General features: G+C 55.2%; 2 protein-coding genes across 2 annotated transcripts in view; one reads left to right on the top strand and one right to left on the bottom strand.

Annotated features, from left to right (window-relative positions):
- Window positions 1-4,754: 4,754 nt before the first annotated feature.
- Window positions 4,755-14,876, top strand: ZMAT5 (zinc finger matrin-type 5). The gene is made up of 5 exons (XM_008642928.2): window positions 4,755-4,996; window positions 5,360-5,422; window positions 5,864-5,944; window positions 12,088-12,199; window positions 14,640-14,876. Exons 1-5 carry the CDS (start codon window positions 4,870-4,872, stop codon window positions 14,767-14,769), a joined length of 513 nt encoding a protein of 170 aa, XP_008641150.1. The 5' UTR covers window positions 4,755-4,869; the 3' UTR covers window positions 14,770-14,876.
- Window positions 14,877-19,809: 4,933 nt separating this feature from the next.
- The window catches only part of CABP7 (calcium binding protein 7), a 3,489-nt gene continuing 3,389 nt past the window's right edge, over window positions 19,810-19,909 (bottom strand). Inside the window, exon 5 of the mRNA XM_008642974.1 lies at window positions 19,810-19,877. Coding sequence (XP_008641196.1) covers window positions 19,810-19,877 — 68 coding nt within the window. The remainder of the gene's footprint in view (window positions 19,878-19,909) is intronic.

Raw genomic sequence — 19,909 nt, 5'->3', positions numbered from 1 at the left:
GCCAGCCCTGCCCTGCCCTGCCCTGCCGGGGTGTCCGGGCAAGGGTGACAGGGACTGGAAAGGGGTTGCGGTCACTGCTCTCAGCTCACTCCCGGCGGGGGCGTGGGAGGGGATTTGGGGTGTTTTCTGCAGCTTGGGGTTGCAAGGGGTGGTTGGTGTCAGTGTGGGGGGAGTAGGAGAGGGGTGTGGGGCTCATAAATCATGGAATGGTTTGGGTGGGGAGGGACCTTGAAGCTCCTCCCAGTTCCACCCCTGCCATGGCAGGGACACCTCCCACTGTCCCAGGCTGCTCCAAGCCCCAATGTCCAGCCTGGCCTTGGACACTGCCAGGGATGCAGGGGCAGCCCCAGCCGCTCTGGGCACCCTGTGCCAGAGCCAAAGGACCGTCTGACAGCTGCTCCAGAGGCCTCGGGAAGAGTGGGACCTGGCCCCATGTGGCAAAGCAAAAGTGGGAACGTTCCCATTTGCTGCCCTCTCTTTGTGTTTCTCTCTTTTTAACATCAGTGAGGGCAGAGCAGCCCCGGGGTGACTCCAGCACGGGTGGGAGAGAGGTAAATTTGGATTTCGGAAGGCAGAACAGATCGGGGTGGGCCAGGGGAATCCTAACACTGAAGCTGTTTGCCCACAGGGCTGTTGTTAAACGAGTATCTACATGAAATTCCAGAGCAGACCCTCAAGTGACGCTGCTCTGTTGTTTTGTTTGTCTCACCCACTCAGAAGTAGCACAAGGTCTGGCTGCAGAGTCATTTCTCCTGATTTATTTATGTTTGCTCCCTCATATGGTGACTGTGGGGATCCATGGAATTTTTCTGGGTTAGGGCAAGATGTCTGCTCTTTCTGGAGGGTGCCTGGCACATTTCTGTGGGTAGTGTTATCCCTTTGGAACCCCAAAATATCCCGAGTGGGAAAGGACCCACCAGGATTATCAGCCCAGCTCCTGGCCCTGCCCAGACACCCCAACAACCCCACCCTGGGCATCCCTGGCAGCGCTGTCCAAACGCTCCTGGAGCTCTGGCAGCCTCGGGGCCGTGCCCATTCCCTGGGGAGCCTGGGCAGTGCCCAGCAGCCTCTGGGGGAAGAACCTTTCCCTGCTCTCCAGCCTGAGCCTGCACTGACACAGCTCCAGCCGTTCCCTTGGGTTCTGTCACTGGTCACCACAGAGCAGAGCTCAGAAAAACTCAATTGTTATTTTTCAAATGTAACTGCTCTGGATTATCTAAGACAAATTCCCCCAATCGCCCATTAATTGCTGCCACCAGGATGGTTTGTGTATGGTCAGGTTGGTGTTAATCCCAAACTTAGCTCTGGATTTCCAGTGGAAGGTGTCCCTTGCCTGTGGCAGGGGTTGGAATGAGATCTTTAAGGCCCCTTCCAACCCACACCATTCCATGAGTCTATGACAGGACACAGGGAATGGCTTCCCAGTGCCAGAGGGCAGGACTGGATGGGATTTTGGGCAGGAATTGTTCCCTGGGAGGGTGGGCAGGCCCTGGCACAGGGTGCCCAGAGCAGCTGGGGCTGCCCCTGGATCCCTGGCAGTGCCCAAGGCCAGGCTGGACATTGGGGCTTGGAGCAGCCTGGGACAGTGGGAGGTGTCCCTGCCCATGGCAGGGGTGGCACTGGATGGGCTTTAATGTCCCTTCCAACCCAAACCACTCCATGATTCCATGATTTCCTCTGGGTGTGATGGAAAGCAGGATCTGTTCCTCTGTCATCAGGAAGGTGCTGGCACACTCTGCTGCCGTTCCAAGTCTCCCCACAGATCTGAGCCCGTTTAAATTGGCAGCTGAGTATCATAAGCCTGACACTTGGATTTAATTAATTCACATCTGTCTGGATATCCAAAGTGGCTGGAATGGCCCCGAGCCCGGGCTGTGAGAAAGCAGGAAATTGAGGTCACGGCCCAGCAGCACCTTCGGGGTTTGGTGTGGAGAGCAGCAGCTCCCCTCGGACAAAGGAGTCTGTGCCCCTTCCGGGGTCACCTTCCTCCCTCTGCCCGGTGAAACACCCCGGAGAGTCCCAGATAAAATCTGCAGCTGATTCAGAGCAGCGTGGAGTGTTCTGGCAGCAGCTGGAGAAGGGAAAATGTAGGATGGTGCACATGAGATCTCGGCTGGAGCTGTCCCAAGGCTGAGGGACACACCTTGGAGGTGCCTCACAACAGGGCATTGCTCACCCAGCAGGGCTCCAGGAGGCACAGCACAGCATTTCTGTTACACTTTCATACAACACAGAGCCCTGGGTGGGTTTTTTTTGTATTTGCATTTATTCAGGAAGACTTTTAAGCTGGCACAAAGCCTGGCTGGAAGCGTTTATGGCTGCGGTGGGTCCAGGTCTGAGCGCCCTGATTCAGTTGCAAATCAGGGGCTGGAGATGCTGAGAGGAAACGGCCAAGCTGAGGCAGTTCTTTATAGAACAGCTACATTTACTTTATTTCATAATGACTAAGATGGATTTAATTAGGAACCATCTCCGTTTTCAGCTGAATAATGCTCTTTGTTTATTGCTGGAGCCGTTTGGGGAGATGGAAATAGGTTGGTGCTGCTCAGAAGCAGCTTTTTATTCCTCCGGACTCGCAGAGCGCTGGGAAGTGCTGGTGCTGCAGAGAGTTGGCAGAACCCAGCAAGGTATCCGTGCAGTGGAATCCTTGGGAATAAGTGTTGGGTATAATCACTGAAGGGGGAAGTCTCAGGGAGAATCTGATACTCCTCTAATTGCTTTTTACATTCCGTCCGTCCCCTGCAATGGCAATTGCTTGGAGAATTTGGGAGCAGGCAGCCGTGGGATGTGGGATCTGGCTGTCTGGAATCTGCAGGAGCTTTCTGCCCTGCGTGTTGGGGGAGGAGGGGGAAGGAGCTTCTGCAATTATTGCTGTCGGGGTGATGAAAGAGAAAGTTTGAAATACGATTTCAAAGGCTGGCTGCTGCTGGGCTTCCGCAGGCAGAATTCCCTGGGAGATCTCAGGAAACTTGTGTGGGACCACTGCAGAATCTCATTTGTTTTCCCTGTTTGCAGCATTCTCTTCTGCAGAGATGGAGTGCAGGAGCCAGCAGCTGAGACAGGGAGCTTTTTGTGTCACCAGGAACTTTGGGAGACTATGGAATAACATGTGGAACAGGGATTTTTCAGTATTTAAAAGCAGCCCCTGCCAGTGGGCCGGACATGTTCCCTCTGAATTGCAGCAGCCCCACCACAGCGCTGCAAATCTGGCTCCAAAACTCAGGGATGTAAAGACTGAGGGAATTTGTGGCTCCGTGCTCATTAAGCAACGCTTGGGTTTGGATTCTTGGGCTGGAGGAGGATGATTTCAGACCTCAAGCCCTGCAGAGCTGAGTTGGGATCAGCCCAGGGCGTGGAGGGTTTGGGGTCCCAGCACACGCAGCTGGGGCATGGCCAATCCTCACCCCCCAAGGAAAGAACCTCAACACGAAATTTCCAGTTCACTTGGACCATCTGAACATTTTACCTTCGGTGTGGAGGTTTTCAATCCAATTTTAAAAATCTCAGAAGGTCTTTCCATCGAATGCAGCTTTGCTTTAACTCGTGGTGTGGGGTTTGATTTCGAAGCAGCAGTTCTGGTGAGCAGGGGAGGGAAGGCAGCGTGGTGCTGGTGCTCGTGCTGGGATGGATGTCTGGCAGGAGGCTTGGCAGCCCTGCCTGAGCTGGGCACGCCGGGCTCTGAGGGATTGCCTGGTGCTCTGCTCTTCCTACTGAGCCAGAGGAATTGGCCAGGAGGCTGTGATTGATTCCAGACCCGTTTTATTTATAAAATCTTTATTTCTCATGCCAGTCTCCATGCCATTTTTAAAATGCATTCGGCTGTCAAAGTGTCAGAACCTGGAGAATTGCTTTTGGAGTTTATCTCCCAGTCCATCCATCTTTGCCACTCATCAGGTGCTTTTATATCCCTCGGGAGAGAGCTTGCAGCTCCTTCTGGGTGTCTGTTGTACCTCCAGCAGGGACATCCAATGGGGGCAGGTGCCTGAAGGATAAGGCTCATCTCACCTGCACTGCCAGTGGCTCCACGGCCAGCCCAGGTGGGAGCTCCCAAATTCTGTTGTGATCTTAGTGCTGTGCTCAACCTTGGTGCCAGAGGCTGGGGAGGATGAGGAGAGCAATCCGTGATGTACAGGAAAAAACAGGTGGCTCAGTGGGTTGTAGGAAATATGTCCTGTAGTGCTTGTAGTGCAGCTTCCCACCTGCAGGACAGGTGAGGTGAGCTTTGGTTTTATGTTTGAGGATAAAATAAATTGCTTTGCTGAGTTTCTTCCTCGCTTTGCAGAGATGGACACCAGGGAGTTTCCTTCCTCTTTTGTGTCAGCTCGTGGAGGTTGTGGTCAAAGGTCCCCAGCACCTCCAGCTCCTCCTGTTTGCACCTTGGATGGTTTGTGCTGCACCTTGCCTGGAGCCTTAAGGATGGACACCAGGGAGTTTCCTTCCTCTTTTGTGTCAGCTCGTGGAGGTTGTGGTCAAAGGTCCCCACACCTCCAGCTCCTCCTGTTTGCACCTTGGATGGTTTGTGCTGCACCTTGCCTGGAGCCTTTGGCTCTCTGTTTCATGTGGTCTGAACTCAGGGAAGGAGAATCCTTCCAGCAGAGCTGTTGTTGCTTTGGGTGACAGAGATAAATGCAGATGCAAGCCTTTTCTCCCATGTACAGGCAGCAGATCCTGCCCCAGCAGTCTGTGATGGACAAGGATATAAACTGTTGGGTCTCACCTCTTTCTCTGTCTGCCAACCCCAAGTGATTTGAGTTCTCCTCCTTTGGAAGCAGGCACTGTAAATCCTGGATCCTCCATTCCCATGGCTGGGCGCCGAGGAGCTGCCTGGTAGATTCCAGGACATGCTGATGCTGTTTTGCCAGGAGAGAGATGGGGAAAAGGTACTTCTGTGACTACTGTGACAGATCCTTCCAGGACAACCTGCACAACAGGAAGAAACACCTCAATGGAGTGCAGCATCTCCGGGCTAAGAGACTCTGGTACGACTTATTCCGAGGTGGGTGCTCCCAGCTGTCTGCCGCTCCCTTTCTGGGACTGGGGAGGTGATGGATGAGGGGAGGGAGTGGGAATAGAAGATAAATCAGCACTGATGGTTTATACACTCTGTGTGCCTGCGAATTGAGCACTTGATGCTGCTGCCTCAAGCAGTCTCAGAGGTGAAATCCTTGTGTGTGGCTCTGACCTGTCTCACCACACAGCTCCAGGTGTGTTAGTACCAGCCTGAGGAGTGTGGTGGGAATGGGCTAAACTGGCTGTGAAACCATTGCCTGGGTGTCCATCTGCTTCCTTCTGGTCCCAGACACGATGGGATATTGCTGTGCCCAGGATCTTTACCTGGGTTCATCCCTTGTCTCCCCAGATGCTGCTGCTATCCTGCAGGAGGAGCAGACCAAGAAACCTTGTCGGAAGTTTCTGCAAACAGGTGAGCAGTTCTGAGGTGGAGATAAGGACCTGGCTCCAGCAGCTCCTTCCAGAGCCAGCCCAAGGCTGGAGGGAGGGGTTTGGGCCTGTGTCTGGCATTCAGGTGTGATGGAGCCTGGGTTTGCCTGCACAGGGACCTCGTGTGGGTGGTTCTCATGGAACTCTGTGGCTTTTCCCAGAATCATTAAAGTTGGAAAAGGCCTTTAAGATCACCAAGTCCAAATGTCAATACAGCACCACCATGTTTACTTTTAAACAATGTCCCCAGGTGCCACATTCACACATTTTTTTGAACATTTGCAGGGATGGTGACTGCACCACTTCCCTGGGCAGCCCATTCCAATGCTTTACAACCCTTTCTGTGAAGAAATATTTCCTAATATCTAATCTAGAGGATTTTGAAATTGAAATAGAATTTTCAAATCTCACCATTTCATTCCAGGACAGTGTGATTTTGGGTCCAACTGCAGATTTTCCCACATGACAGAGCAGGACCTGGAGAAGCTGAGTGCCCAGGTTCAAGGTGAGTCCTCCAACAAGGCAATGTCCAGGGATCTCCTTGAAGGGAGAGTTGCTGCAGGGGGGTCCTGCGGGGGGGGGGTGGGTCGTGCAGGCTGTGATCCCCTGCTGCCTGCACAGAGCTAGCCAAGCGTGGATCCCTCCCTCCTGCTCCCCAGTGCTGTGTGAGCCTGGAAGTGCTGCAGTTTGTCATATGCTGCCTGCTCTCGAGCTGCTGGCACAGACACAAACCTGGAGCTGAGCAGTGCTGTTACCACTTGGCAGCAAGAGTTTGGAGTGGGCTTCGTGAGCCCTCGGGGTTTTGTTCAGTCAGGGAATAAAAACTGTCAGCAGCAGAGGGCACTGGTACATCACATCCCCTTAAATTTATGGATTCGATTTCCCCCCACCTTGCTGCTATTACCAGGGAGCTGCTGCTTCCACCCGTGGGAAGAGCTGGTGGGAAGAGCTGTCCTGCTGTCGGGCTGTGAAAGGGGTCCTGGATCCAGAAACAGCCTCTGCTTGGGTGGCTTTGGATGGAAGTGAAGAGTGGGCAGAGGGTGGATGGCAGCTGCTCCCTGCTGGGAGTCTGCAGAGCACTTTTGAACTTTTTCTCATTCTGGGACTTCCATTCTTGGAACTACTTTTCTTTTAGGGAAAAGAGGTGGTAGCTGTGTTTTCTCCATAGGAGTTGTTACTTTAGTGGTTAAGGAAAATCACAGAATCACAGACTGGGCTGGGTGGGAAGGAATCTTAAAGCTCAGCTCATTCCACCCCTGCCATGGGCAGGGACACCTTCCACTAGACCAGGTTGGTCCAAGCCCCATCCAACCTGGCCTTGGACACTTCCAGGGAGTTTGAGTGAGGTGTTGGTGAGAACTTGTGGAGCGGTTGAAATCTCCACTGGAGATCATCTGATCCCAACCATGCTGAAAGCAGGGTGAACTCAAGCAGGATGCTCAGTTGTATTTTGAATATCTCAAGGCTGGAAACTCTGTGGCTGACCTGATCCACTGTTTGACTAGGTTCATAATAAAAATGTATATATTTTTAAATATTTAAATAGAAATTCCTAACGGAAATTCCTTTACTTTGGTTTATGCCCATTGTGTCTGTACTGGGGAGCCCAGCACTGGGCACAGCACCCAGATGTGGCCTCACAGTGTGGAGTAGAGAAGGATCCCTTCCCCGAGCTGGTGTCCCAGTGCAGCCCAGCTTGGAGCAGCTCTCATGCCCACATCCTCGCTGGAGCCAGCTGTTGTTTTGCCAAGAGTCTGGCAAAGCCAGGCTGAAGTGTTGGAAGTGTGGGATGTGAGATGGGGGAGAGTGCGTGGGGTAGAGCTTCTCCTGGCCCTCAGAGGGATCCCATTTGGGGAGGAAGAGCTCAGGGGAGCCAGGGGGAGGCAGGCAGGCAGCACAGAGCTATTCCAGGCCATGCTGAGTCAGTGTGTGAGCCCCCGAGGTGACTCTGAATCAATCTCTGAGCGCCACTGGCAGTCGATAAAACCAGGGCGGGCACGGAGCGCTCCAGCCCTTCCCAGAGTCACCTTGCAGCCAGAGCCTCTCCCTGACCCCCCTCTGCTGGGCTCCCGAGGGTGGCACAGAGTGACAGACACAGGAACCTGTAGCATTTGCAGGCGCTGGCTGTTCCTGCAGGGGAAGTGGGAGCTCTCTGGAGCGGAGCAGGGAAGGCTGGCAGCTCCTCTGCGCTCGGGCAGCTTTCCTTGCCAATTACACTTGTTACTGAGTATTGACTTGTGTCAAACGGGTCGGTGTAAGTGCAGGATTGGCTGCTGAGAGCCAATTCCAGGGAGATTACTGGGAAACCTTGCATTTGTGTTCTGGAGTCAAACATTTCATTTACTGATTAACCCTGAAGGAGCGATGGCTGGGGGACAGGGGGTGCTTGCTGGGAGAATTCAGTCCTGCTCACCTCTCTCCTGGTGTGGCTTTGGGCATCACACAGACTCTGATCAGAGGGATTTGGTGGAGGAGAGGTAACAGACTGGATGGAAGGATCAGATGCTGTCTGGTGAGTCACAGGGACATTTCAGCACCCCTTCAGCTGCCAAAGCACCCGTGTGTCTCAGGTGCTGGGGCTGAGGGCAGAGTTGAGGACAAGCTCACGTGTGGCAGGGTGTGCAATTCACACTGATGGATCCTCCATCAGTAATGTCCCACGTGCATTCCCACTCAGTCTCAGGGTTTCTGTGCCGTGAGAGCCATCCCAAGCCGCAGCCAGCGGGATTGGAGCAATCTGGATCAGGCTGTCTCTCACTGACCCAGTGTGAGATTTTGACAGGTTTGGAGCCAGGGGTGGTCAGAGATTTGAGATGAGCTGAGAGGCTGGAAGCTCCAGAGCCTTCCCAAGCCTGGGCTGACCATGCTGGGGGGGGCCAGGCTGGGGGGGGGGTGGGCCCACTGTGCTGCTTAACCCCCTTTCCTCTGCTGTGGTGCAGGCAAAGCCTTGTCTGACTTTTTTTTAACCCAGCTGAACCGTGATGGCACTTTTTTATCATGTAAATATTGAACCTGTCCCTGAGTCCCTGTGAGTGTTTGGTGTTGGTAGCTCCGTGTCAGTGAACTCACCTTGATACCGAAGCATTTTTATCACAGCCAAAGGAAACGTGACATTATCCTTAACATTTGGCCTTTTTAATGCTGGGAGTCCACCCTGTCGTTTGTGTGAGTTTTGTGGGTTAAGTAGGAAAAATTCTGGATGATTCCCTGTTCTAGAACAGCTTGGAGCCTGGCCTACTTAGGCGTCAGCATCTCTGCACCCTGTAGAATATCCTCATCAAGAAGCAACAGTTTACACCTTCAGCAGGGAGCAAGCTCATATTCCCAGCTGTTCCCCCATCAAAGCATTAGCCTTCTGCATCTGCTGCATCATTCATCAGCCAGACACTTCCAGGCTGTCATTTTAAGTACAGTCATGTCAGGAAAAGTCACTGTCAAATTGCCATCTCCTTGCTCGGAGTTATTGGCTCCCCTCTAATCCGTGTCCCCGGTGCGGGTGGGATCGACCTGGCTGGGCTCTGGTGCCTCCAGCCAGCCAGGGCTGTGAGGGGAGGGCACAGCTGGGTGAGTGTTTGCAGGATGGCCATGAGGTTGAAAGGATCTGAGGGACCCCGCTGGGGTGGCTGGAGTCAACTGGTTTAACTGGGCGGGGAGCGGGAGGAACGCTGGCACTCGGCTGCAGGGCGGTTGCTTGTTCAGCTGCTCCTCTTGCAGGGGCTCCTCAGCCTCAACTCAGCCACGCCCTGGTGCTGTTCTTGTGCTCCGGAGGAGTTGGGGTTCCACATCATCCACCAGGGAGGCAGCTGAGTGATTCCCTGTGCGTGCGTCTCTTTGCTGGATGGAGCTGAAGGATCTCCTGTGCATCTCCTTGCTGGGTGACCTGCCCGTACTGGGGGTTCCATCTCTCATACAGCAATGCCTTTTTCAAGAAGAAAACCCATGGGAAAAGTTGCCTGGGGAGAGAAGATAAATGTGGACCCCACTCTGGCATCATCAGAGGCATTTCATGACTACAGATGCTCTTTTAATGGGCTGTAATTAGACTTTGAAGCAAACACCACAGTGAGGAGGAGGAGGAGGAAGTACCTTCACACCTGTCCGGCTGCACGGCCACCTGTGGGGAGCAGGGGCTGGTAAAGGCCTTTCAGAGCTGCTTCTTGGAATATCTGTTGGCATTCAGGGAGTATTTCCAATCTCAGGGTGCATTCGGTGATCCCTGGATGGGATGTGTGTGCTCCAGAGGGACATGGACATCAGCAAGGTGGGCAGAGCTGGAGAGTTGCCTGTCCCTGCTACCGTATTTCTGAGCCTGAGGGTTGGAATGCACCGGAGCAGCAGCTCCTGGAGCTGTGAGAGCAGGGAGACAGCTGGATGTCTTTCTGATGTGGATACCTGAGGCCTCATTTGGGGCAGGGTGAGCCTGGAGTGGTCCCATGGCATCCAGTGAACTTTTCTGGATGGGACCTTGAGTTGTGGCTGCCCCATCCCTGGTGTGGTACCTTGGGGCTCCCTGCTCTGAACAGAGAAGCTTCAGCTGTTTATGCTCTGTTCTCTGTTGGGCCTGGGAGTTGGAAGAAGAGGAAATTGCAGTGGTACAGAGAGGTGGGAGAGGTTTTTCTCTGTGATTTTCTTCCCTGCCTCATTGAAGCCTCTCACAGCCACTGCTTGTACCCTTGCCGAGGTGGGATGTGCTCAGGAGGTGGAAAAACGTGGAACAAAGGGAACTAAGATGCTCAAGGTTGCCAGGTGAGTCTAACCCTGAGTGTGAGCAGTGCCCAGCTCTCCAGGCTGAGCTTCTTGCTTCCCCATTCCCCCACCTGGCCTGTTGGTCGGGTTCACCCCAGGTAGCTCTGCTGGGGCTTAGATCCTTGGAACAACTGTGGGAGACTGGAACATTCCTTTCTCTGACCTTATCGACGGATTCAGAGCAGCACCCAGACATCAGGACCACAGTGGGCTGGCTGTGGTGGCACTGGGCACATCATCACCCCACCCAGCAGCAGCAGCAGCGGCTGAAAAGGCTGGGTGACAAATTATCCATCTGGCTGCTCATTGTGTAGCACATCCCTGCCATCCCAATTAGTATTCAACAGGCAGATGAATAATTGGTTGCCACCAGTAGGATGAAGTGATCCTTCACTCTGCCCAAGCACTATTAATTTCACACCCTGTCTGCAAAGGTATAATATTTTCCTTAAACGTGTGACATATGGGTGGGTGTGAAGCAGGCTCCTGCAGGGCATGGCTGCAGGCACCTTGATCCCTGAATGGGATCAGGGATCCCCCGGAGGGATGGATGAGTGGGGCAGAGGGAATGACACGCAGCTGCCTCTGCTTCCTTTTTATCATCACTGGTGTTTGGTTTTCTGAGTTCCCTGTTCTGTTAGGTGGGAAGTTTCCAGTAGGCTGGAGATGGGATCACTGGGGGCTTGTCCTCATCCCTGATGTGCTGGCAGGAGTGTGGCTGTGTCAGGACTCCTGCTAGACCTGTTCACCACCAGCTCCCTCCCTGCAGCTGGGGGCAACTGGGGAGCTTTGCTAACTGGGCAGCCATGCTGGCTCTGTGCCTTCTCCCCGGGGGGTGCCTGTGGGCACCTGCCCCACACAGCCCTTCCAGAGTGACTGGAGGGGTTGAAATCTTGATTCAGTAAACAGCAGAAGTTTCCTGCTGGTTTCCTTCCTCATTCCTAACTTGCATGAGAAATAGGAGTAACGGGTTCAAACTGAAAGAGGTTAGATATAGGTTGGACTCAATGATCTCTCCAGAACCTAATTGATTCTGTAATTCCGTGATGTATGGAAAAAATTCTTCCCTCTGAGGGTGGGGAGGCCCTGGCACAGGGTGCCCAGAGAAGCTGGGGCTGCCCCTGGATCCCTGGCAGTGCCCAAGGCCAGGTTGAACATTGGGGCTTGGAGCAGCCTGGGACAGTGGGAGGTGTCCCTGCCCATGGCAGGGGTGGCACTGGATGGGCTCTAAGGTCCCTTCCAACCAAACCATTCCATGGTTCTAAATGCAGGAACGTGTCTCCTGGTTCTCTCTGCCCTGGTTCTGCCCCTGGGCTGGTGACAGCTCTGCCTGGGCTGTGCAGGGATTGGGGACACATCAGGCAGCGAGCTCCTTAACCAGCCCTGACAGCAGCTCCAGGATCCGTCTGCCGGCTGGAACACGCACCTGGAACCTCCCGAGACTCTCCCGAGCTGCCAAGGCTGCATCGATCCCAACACTGTCCCTGTCACTCCCACCTAGCAGGGCAGGGGTGGCACAGTCACTGCTGCCAGTTGGAGGGACACGGCTCTGGAAACGGCTTAGGGCCAGCCAAGGCTGTTGCAGGCGAGGATGAGGGTGATCAGTCCCGGGGGAGAGGTGTCAGACTCCCCTCAGTGCCCAAACTGCCACCGTGCTGGCTTAGCTCCTGTCCCCTGCTCTGCCTGGCTGGAGCTGTCACCAGGGATGGCTCCAAGCATCAGATGGCAGGAGGGCAGAGGAGGAGGAGGAGGAGGAGGTGCACACTCTCTCCACCCTGTAAACTGTGCAGGGTAATGAGCAGCAGGTTTAATGGAGTGAAAGGACAAGGGCCTGGTGGCTCTGTCTCTCATGGCCCTCCCTCTGATCCAGCCCTCTCTGATCTCAATCTCTCTCTCAAGCAGGAGAGAAAAGGCTGAAGGAGCTGCAGAGGGAGGGAGCAGATATCCCTCCTGGCACCATCGAGGACTGGCTGGACAAGAGAGCCCAGAGGCTGAGTGCAGCTCAGAGTAACAGGTACTGGGGACTGGGGATCATGCAGGGGATCCCAGCAGAGGGGGATCCCACAGGAGGGCTGGGATAGCGGAGGGTGCAGGGGGTCAGAGGTGCCAACACCCAGCCAGCACTCGTGAGGGGCACGTGTGTAGATCCAGCCCTGGCTGCCCCTGTCAGGGATGTGTGCACAGGGGACACACTTGGGGCGCAAGCAGAGGGGTGCCCCTTGCTCTCTGCGGAGTGCGCAGACACAGCTGCGAGGACAGAGCCGGTGCTGTGCTGCCTCATTAACGCCCGGGGCTCAGCGGCAGGAGCCTGCTTTCATCTGTTGACAGCTCCCCCATCCCCTGCCTGCCAGGGAGGGTGGAGCTGGCTCCTCCTCACAGTATCCGTTCGGATTCGGGTGCTGGCTGTTTCTTCGCTCACCTGACTGTGCCGCAGACTTAATGGGATGACATTTGGGCAGGTGCCAAATCTCTCTTCTGTTCTTTCTCTGTTTGTTCCCGTCCTCTCTGTGTTTGGACTGGGCAGGATCTTCCTTCTGGTGCTTGTCTGAGCTTGTTGCTCTGGGATTGTTCCGTCCCTCGGCTTGGCTGCCCTTGGCCTTGCAGAGGTGCCCACATTCCTGTCCCCTACACATCACTTGCCCCATTTTGTTTATCCTGCCTGTAAATCCCTGGAACTTGGGGTAGATCAGCTCTTAACAGAAGACAGCCATCACTATTCCCAGAGGAATTTCTAGACCTTCAGAACTACTTGGTCATACCCACAGGAATGTTCAGACCTTCAGAACTTGGTCCCTGATGCACAAAACAAATTTCCAGGGTTGTTGCTCTTTTTCCAGCCTCCCTGTCCCTGCAGCCTCAGAAACCATCTGCTACAGGAACTAAACACCAACTGTTGGAACTTCCCTTCCTCTCTCCAGCCTTGCCAACGCCTCTCCTGATCATCTCTGTTCTCCCCTTGTGCCCTCCAGCCCCTCATTTCATGGGATTGATTTTTACCAATTTCCAAAGGAAACGTGCAGTGTGGATTTCCATCAGAACAGGGTCCAAGGCCTCAAAGCTTCTGAGATGCCACAAGTTCCATGAGTGTGGAAGTGGGTAGAGGAGAGGGATCCCATGAACACCTTCAGAAAGGAAATATTCTTGACCTTGCTGGCCACTGGAGAATCCATGTGGGACAGCCATAGGGAACGCTCCAGCTGTAGGTAAACCTTTGATAGGGCACTTGTAACTCATGAGACCCCAGGGAATTGAGTACCCAGGCAGCATCCTCCCTATTGATTAGTCCCGCTGCTCAGGGAACAGCTCATTAGGTGATGGCTCTGCTGCTCCACCTTGCAGCATTCCCTCTGCTCCGTATCCACCGTGTGCCTGAGCCACAGTGCTGAGGGAATGACACCAAATATCCCTGCCTGGAGGGGCTGGTGTGTGTCCTCATGGTCCTGCCTCACCCTGGGCTCTGGAGAATCCCCACTGAGGGGATAAACCTTAAACCAAGTGACTTTGCTCTGTGTTAGTTGCCTGGAAAATGCTCCTGGAAAACTACTCCTGTAGTTGGCTCTGGGCCATGGCCCCGCAGGGAGAGGAGGGTGCTGCTTCTCCCCGGGGTTATGTAAAGGAGTTTGATTAGGTTTCTTCTGGCATAACAATTAAAAAGATTCATCAGGATCGGAGGTAGAGGCCTGAGAAGCTGCAAGGCTGCTGTCAGGGCTTGTGTGAGAGAACAAATGAGCTTCCTGCACTTGGGAATTAATGGAAAAGGTACGTTTGCCATGAATTTAAACGTGCCCCGGTCAAGCTGGAGGCAAGAGAGAGATGCTTCTTGCTCCTGCACTCCTTCATCCCAGTGTGGTGTTTGCAGTGGCCTCGACCAGTAAAGCTGAGGGAGAGGGGCAGGGACAGAGTGATTCCCAGGCTGTGGGGCGGGGGAGAAGCCTCTTCCCTCTGCTGAAGGGTCCTCTGGTGAGCACACCCCGCTGGTTTGGCAGCTCCTCTGTTTCCGAGGGGTCCTTGTCCTTCGGGAAGTGCACAGCTGGCTCGGGATCCGGGCTGCTCGGAAAGAAACATCTGCTCATTTTGTTTGTTCTTCTCCCAGCTCAGCTGTGTGAGGAGTGGGCATGGAGGGGCTGGGACCAGCCCTGCTGAGCCCCTCTCGGGGGGCTGTGCTGCTCCCCCACCCCAGAGCCTCTCACCTCAGTGTTCCCACCTGAGTTTTCACCGGCACACGCTGTGTTAGGAAGCACTGCTTGGATAGGCTGGGAATGGTCACACAACTGTTCTGGTGCTGGATTTGGGATGAGGGGGTGAATGAACCCATTTGGTGATAACCAAAACCCTCCTCTGCCAGCCCCTTCTCTTTGGGGGCTACTGGGGGGGGCACAGGGAAGCCCAGCATGGCCTTGGTGTCAGACTGAGACGCTGCTTCTCACCTCATCCCTTTCCATCTTCCCTCGCAGTGCTCTTCCTGAGAAACCAGTGCCTTTCCAGTACCCTCCGGGCTGGCCACCAGTGCAGGAGCTGCCCCCGTCCCTGCAGGCCCCCCCGCCCGGGGGGTGGCCGGTGCCCCCCAACCTGCAGTGGGGCTGAGGCAGTGGCACCCCAGAGCCTGGCTGGGGCTGGCTGGCTGCCTCTGCTCCGGGAAGGATTATTTATACTCACTTTGATATCAATAAACCCTCCCCCCGCCCACTGCAGCCTGTGTGTGTCGTGTTCCTGCTCCCCCTGGCAGCCTCCCGTGGGCTGAGCCACTCCCGTGGCTCTCTCCCTGCCTCTGGAACGGGGATCCCTGCTCAGCAGAGCTCCAGCCCCTCGCAGGGGCTGTCTGTTGTCACCTGGAGCAGACATTCCCCATTTCCCAGGGTAGGATCCATCCCCTCAGGTCGCTGCTGCCTGCTCTCAGTCCAGCTCCATGCTGGGCTTTGTGATCCAGGCTGCAGAAGGATCCAGGCTTTAATTTCCTCGGGTGTTTGTGCCGTGTTTGTTCCTGATCAGTTCAGGGTGTGACCCTGCCTGGGTCCGGGTGCTGGAGCTCCCAATGGAGAGCCTGGGGAGCTTCCCTCAGCCCTGCTCCTGCTGTGCTGGAGGCGAGGGGCAAGGAGGGAAAATATCCCAAGGTTTCTCCACAGTGAGAGTTTGAGTCATCTCTCCTTGCTGGGAAGGGGTGGGGTGAGCCCTTGGCTGTCTCAGGAAGGGAGGTGGGTGCTGCAGCTCCAGGGACAAGGGGGGATTCTGGCCAGCAGCATCCCCGGAGGCAGCTCTCCGGCAGCGGGCTTGTCCAGGAGGGATCCCGCTGCCAGAGCATTCCAGGTTTGGCTGGGCAGGGAGGTGGTGGGTCCAGATTTGTGAAGAGCACAGGCAGGAGCCAGCTACCTGCAGCCAAATGCCGCCTGGAGCGCTCCCACCTCGGGATGTGATGGCAAATTGTCACGGGACCGTCAGCCCCATCCTGGGACCCAGCTCTGACAGGAGCAGGGACTGGATGGGACAGCAGCCTGGAAACAGTCTTGGCTGGAGCCTGGAGGAGCTCGAGGTCCACCTGAAGAATTGTTTTATCCTTCCAGGTGAGAGCCCTGGGCTTGCTGGAGAGCAGGAGCACAGGGCTTGGGCTCGGAGGATGTAGGATCAGCCCGGGTCCCATCCTCACTTCCACATGCAGGACAGGTGGCTCCTCTTTGGGAATGGCTGGGAGTCCCTGGAGCAAGGGAAACCCTGCCCCCAAGAAGGTGGGAAGTGGGGAACCCCCAGGGGCTGTGGGATGCTCTGGAGTGGGAGCTGTGCCTGCTCTCTCCAAGCTTGGATGTGCGTCCCTGTGCCCCAGCCTGGCACAGGGGAAGAGCCCTGGGGAATGCTGAGGGGCTCCACTGACCGGGGAGGGACAGTGGCTGCTCTGCTGATGGCAGCCAGGACACGCTCCCAGACACCTTCTGAGGCCACTGGCGCTGACAGATCAAGGAATTCCCACTCCCATCTCTTCCATGGACATTTTTCCCAATCAACATCAAAATCCTCGTGTTGATTGGAGCTGTGCTTTCATCAGCCCCCAGGCCTGTCCCTGCTCTGTGTGCTCCAGTCCTGGTGGGTTTTCCAGCTGATCCAGGAGGAATTGTTTTACCCAACACTCCCAAACTTCAGGGCTCCCCAGATCCAGCTTAAATTAGGTAGAGTTCTCTGGGCAAGCTCTGGAACCCGACTGTAAATGAAAATTTCAGTGTAAAACACAACAGCTGCAGCCTTTCCAGGCTCTTCCTTGCTCCCAAGGAGTTGAGCTGCTCTGGAAGCAGAAATTCCCGATACAGCCTGAAAGGAAAGAGCGGGATCATTCCCTGCTGAGCTCCAGCCCTGTCCAGGAGGAGGTGAGAGGCTGGCAAGGGGGATTCATTAAAATCGGGGTTTTCCCACAAAACCTGTGGGATGTGTGGCCGACGGGCTGAGCCGAGCATCACCCGCAGGTTGTCGTGGATTCATGGAGCTGTGTAACTCCCGGGGGATGGAGGAGGCTGGGAATTGCAGGCTTTGTGGGGGCTGTGTTACAGCGGGTGGCAGGAGGTGTGACAATGCCATGGATCACCGGGGTGGGACACAGCCAGTGTGGGCTCATCCGTGGAAAAAGGCTGCGGGAGGAGGACACCAGAGCAGGATGGGGCTCAGGCTCCTTCCCACAGGGATGGCTGGTACCTGGATCCCAAGGGATGGACTCACTGTCCCCAGGGTGGGGGTGAGGAGCTGCTGCCCAATAGTGAAGCACGAGCCAAAGTGCCTTTGCTGGAGCAAGAGCAGGAGTAATTTATCGGGAAGCTTTTAGGGAAATGAGCGGCTGCTGGGCCCCTGCCAAGCGCAGCCCTGCTGGGCTCTGCCCGTGTCCTCTGGCAGCTCTTGCTGGGAGAGGGGGGACGGGAATAGGAGTGGGAATGGGGACAGGATGTGGACTGGGGTGAGGACGGGACAGAGAGGGAAGGAAAAAAGGATTGGAATAGGGGTAGAGATAGGGTCAAGGATGGGGATTGGGGAGGGGAGAGGGGCAAGGATGGAAATAAAATGGGAATAAGGATTGGGAGTGGTCAGGGATGAGGATGGGACAGAGATGGGGACAGAGATGAGGATGGGACAGCAGTGGGGATGAGAAGAGGGGAAAGGGACAGAGAGGAATGGAAATAAGGATGGGAGTGGGACTGGAGATGGGGTTGGGGGTGGAGGCAGATTGCGACAGGGACAGGGATGGAAAGAGGACCGAGACAGGGATGAAGCTGAGCCCATCCCACACTTCTTGCGGCACAAGAGAGAGAAACAACCATTACCAACTTCTTCCTATCCCAAACACTTCCCAGAGCTGTGGAATTGCAGCCCTGCAGCCCCCGCTGGGTTTGCTGCCACCTTTGCTCCGTTGTCCCCGTGTCCAGAGACCCCGCGCTGGGTCCTGCTCCCTCCCCGCCCCGCCTCGCCCACGGCAGCCCCCACCTCCCGGCACGTTCCCTTTGTTTTTCCCTTTCCTGGCGATCCCTTAATTGAATTATCCCGGAGCATCGCTGTTGCAGCAGCCGCAGCGATCCGTCCCCGCTGCGGCAGCGCAGGGACGCGCCTGGGACCCCTCTCCTGCTGCCCGCCTGCTCCGGGATCGGGAGCTGCCATTCCAAACCTGCCCGAAGAAATCCGTTCTCTCGATTCCCATTAAAATTAATTGAGCAGCTTTGAAACGCTGAGCTTGGGGGATGGCATTATTCCTTTTATCTATTTTTTTCTTCTACGTTATTGTATTTTCTGGCAAATTAAATTGTCCTCGGTTTTTTTTGGTGGGGTTTTTTTTTTTTTTTTTTTTTTTTTTTTTTTTTTTTTTTTTTTGCTTCTCTTCACTGAAAAAAAAAAAAATATATATATCTGTATACACATGTCTCCAAGGCCACGTGGCTCCTTTGGAAATGCCAGTCCATAAAAAATCCAAACTTTCTGCGGGGAGATGGATGAAATTTCATTACGGATGCGGAGCCTCCCGCACTTTGCGAGGCAGCCGGAATGATTTCATTGCCGTGGAGCACTTCCCATTTCCATTTCTCATTTGGACGTTCGCTTCAATTTGCTTGATAAATTAGGGAAGATCAAAAAAAAAAAAAAAAAAGCACCCCCCAGCCCCCAATCAATCAAATGCTGCCAATTCCTCCTGCCATCCCAAAAATGGGGTGTCCCCCCCGTGGTGCTGCAGGGTGGGAATTCCCATGCCAGTGCAAGGAAAAGTGGTTTCTGTGGGGAGGTGAAGGTGGAGATGTCCCAGCCCCGATGTCCTGGGATGGGCTCCTCCAGCCCCGTTCCCTGTGGGAAGTGCCCCATAATGGGGGAGCAGCAGCAGCTTTGCCCGATTCTCTGCCAGCCCAAAGCACTTCCCCTGGTTTTATTTATCCCTTTAATCTCTTTGCCATTAAAAATGCATCGCTGGGGGCTCGGGGAGGGCGATCCATTAGGTGGGAATGGGCTCCCACAGCACACACGGACGTGAGGCCGTGAGATTCCCGATGTCCCTTTAGCATGGGGGGGGTCACACTGGGGCCAGGCCGCGGTGGTGTAAATCAGGAGTAACAGGGTGCTTCCCTCCCACCAGCCTTGGGGCAGGATCCTCAGCCCAGCCCAGGAATGGTGACCCCGTGGAGCTTCTCTGAGCGTCCCAGACAGATCCTGCTGGAATTACTGTTAATCCAGGTGGAAGCACTTCTGGGAGGGGGGTTGGGCTGAGCATCCTCCCTGTCGAGGCAAAGGGGCGTGAAACATCCATCAAACCCAACATAAAATATCAGGGCATGAGACACGGAGAGGGGGATAAAACCACTTGGGTCCATGGGATAGGGCAGGACCTATAGCAGGATTCACAGCTGGAGTGGGGTGGGGGCATGGGAGTTGCTGGGGAGGAGCCAGATCCCACTGCCCCAAAGTTTAGGGATGCTCCAGCCCCCGGGATTCTGGGGATCACAGCCCCCCAAACCAGTGCCCACCTGCCGTGCCAGGAGGCCTCAGCAGCAGCCACGGGTGCTCCCAGGGCCCTACCCCATCACCCTCCACCCCAGCATCTCCAGGAGCCCTCACTTCAGAAATCCCAGTTTTATTTCAGATCGGAAACAACCAACCAGGAAGAACAAAAAAAAAAAAAAAAAAAACCAAACCAAAAAAACAACAAAAAAACCACCCCACCACCCCAAAACCCCCAAAAAACTCCAAAGGATGAGAAACGGCCCCAAATCCAAACCAGTCCGTGCCCAGGTGGGTGCTACATACAGGCTGGGGGGTTCCGGGGCGTGCGGGGCTCCCTGGCCTCGGGGTCGCTCCGGCTCTTCCCAAGGGGGGTCGGCTCAAAGTGCATCAAGCAGGAGGTCAGGAATGTCCCCGCACCGGGCAGGTGGGGAAACCGAGGCACGGCACGGGGCCGGGGCGAGGGGACGGGGAAGGGCTTTGGGTGGGGGGTTGGAATCCAGCCCTTGGCAGCCAAGTCCATGCAAACGCTCCCGGCTCTAGGAACCATCTCAGGCGCGTGTATTGCTTAGGGGATGATTTGGTTTATCCTAAATATGAGCTCTAACGCTAGATCGGAGAATCCGACGGGATCCGCCGCGGGAGGGGCTCACGGGGCTCCATGCACGTCACATGCACTCACGGGGCGGTTTTTGGCTGGCGAGGGGGGGTCGGTGTGTCGGTGTCGGTACCGAAGTCTCCGCGCTCTGCGCACAGCAGCGACGGCAGCGCCCGGCAC

Source organism: Corvus brachyrhynchos, unplaced genomic scaffold (assembly GCF_000691975.1).
Source record: "Corvus brachyrhynchos isolate BGI_N302 unplaced genomic scaffold, ASM69197v1 scaffold19, whole genome shotgun sequence".
NCBI lineage: Eukaryota > Metazoa > Chordata > Aves > Passeriformes > Corvidae > Corvus > Corvus brachyrhynchos.
Note: the sequence above shows the minus strand (reverse complement) of the source record. Positions and strands in the feature narration are given on the sequence as shown.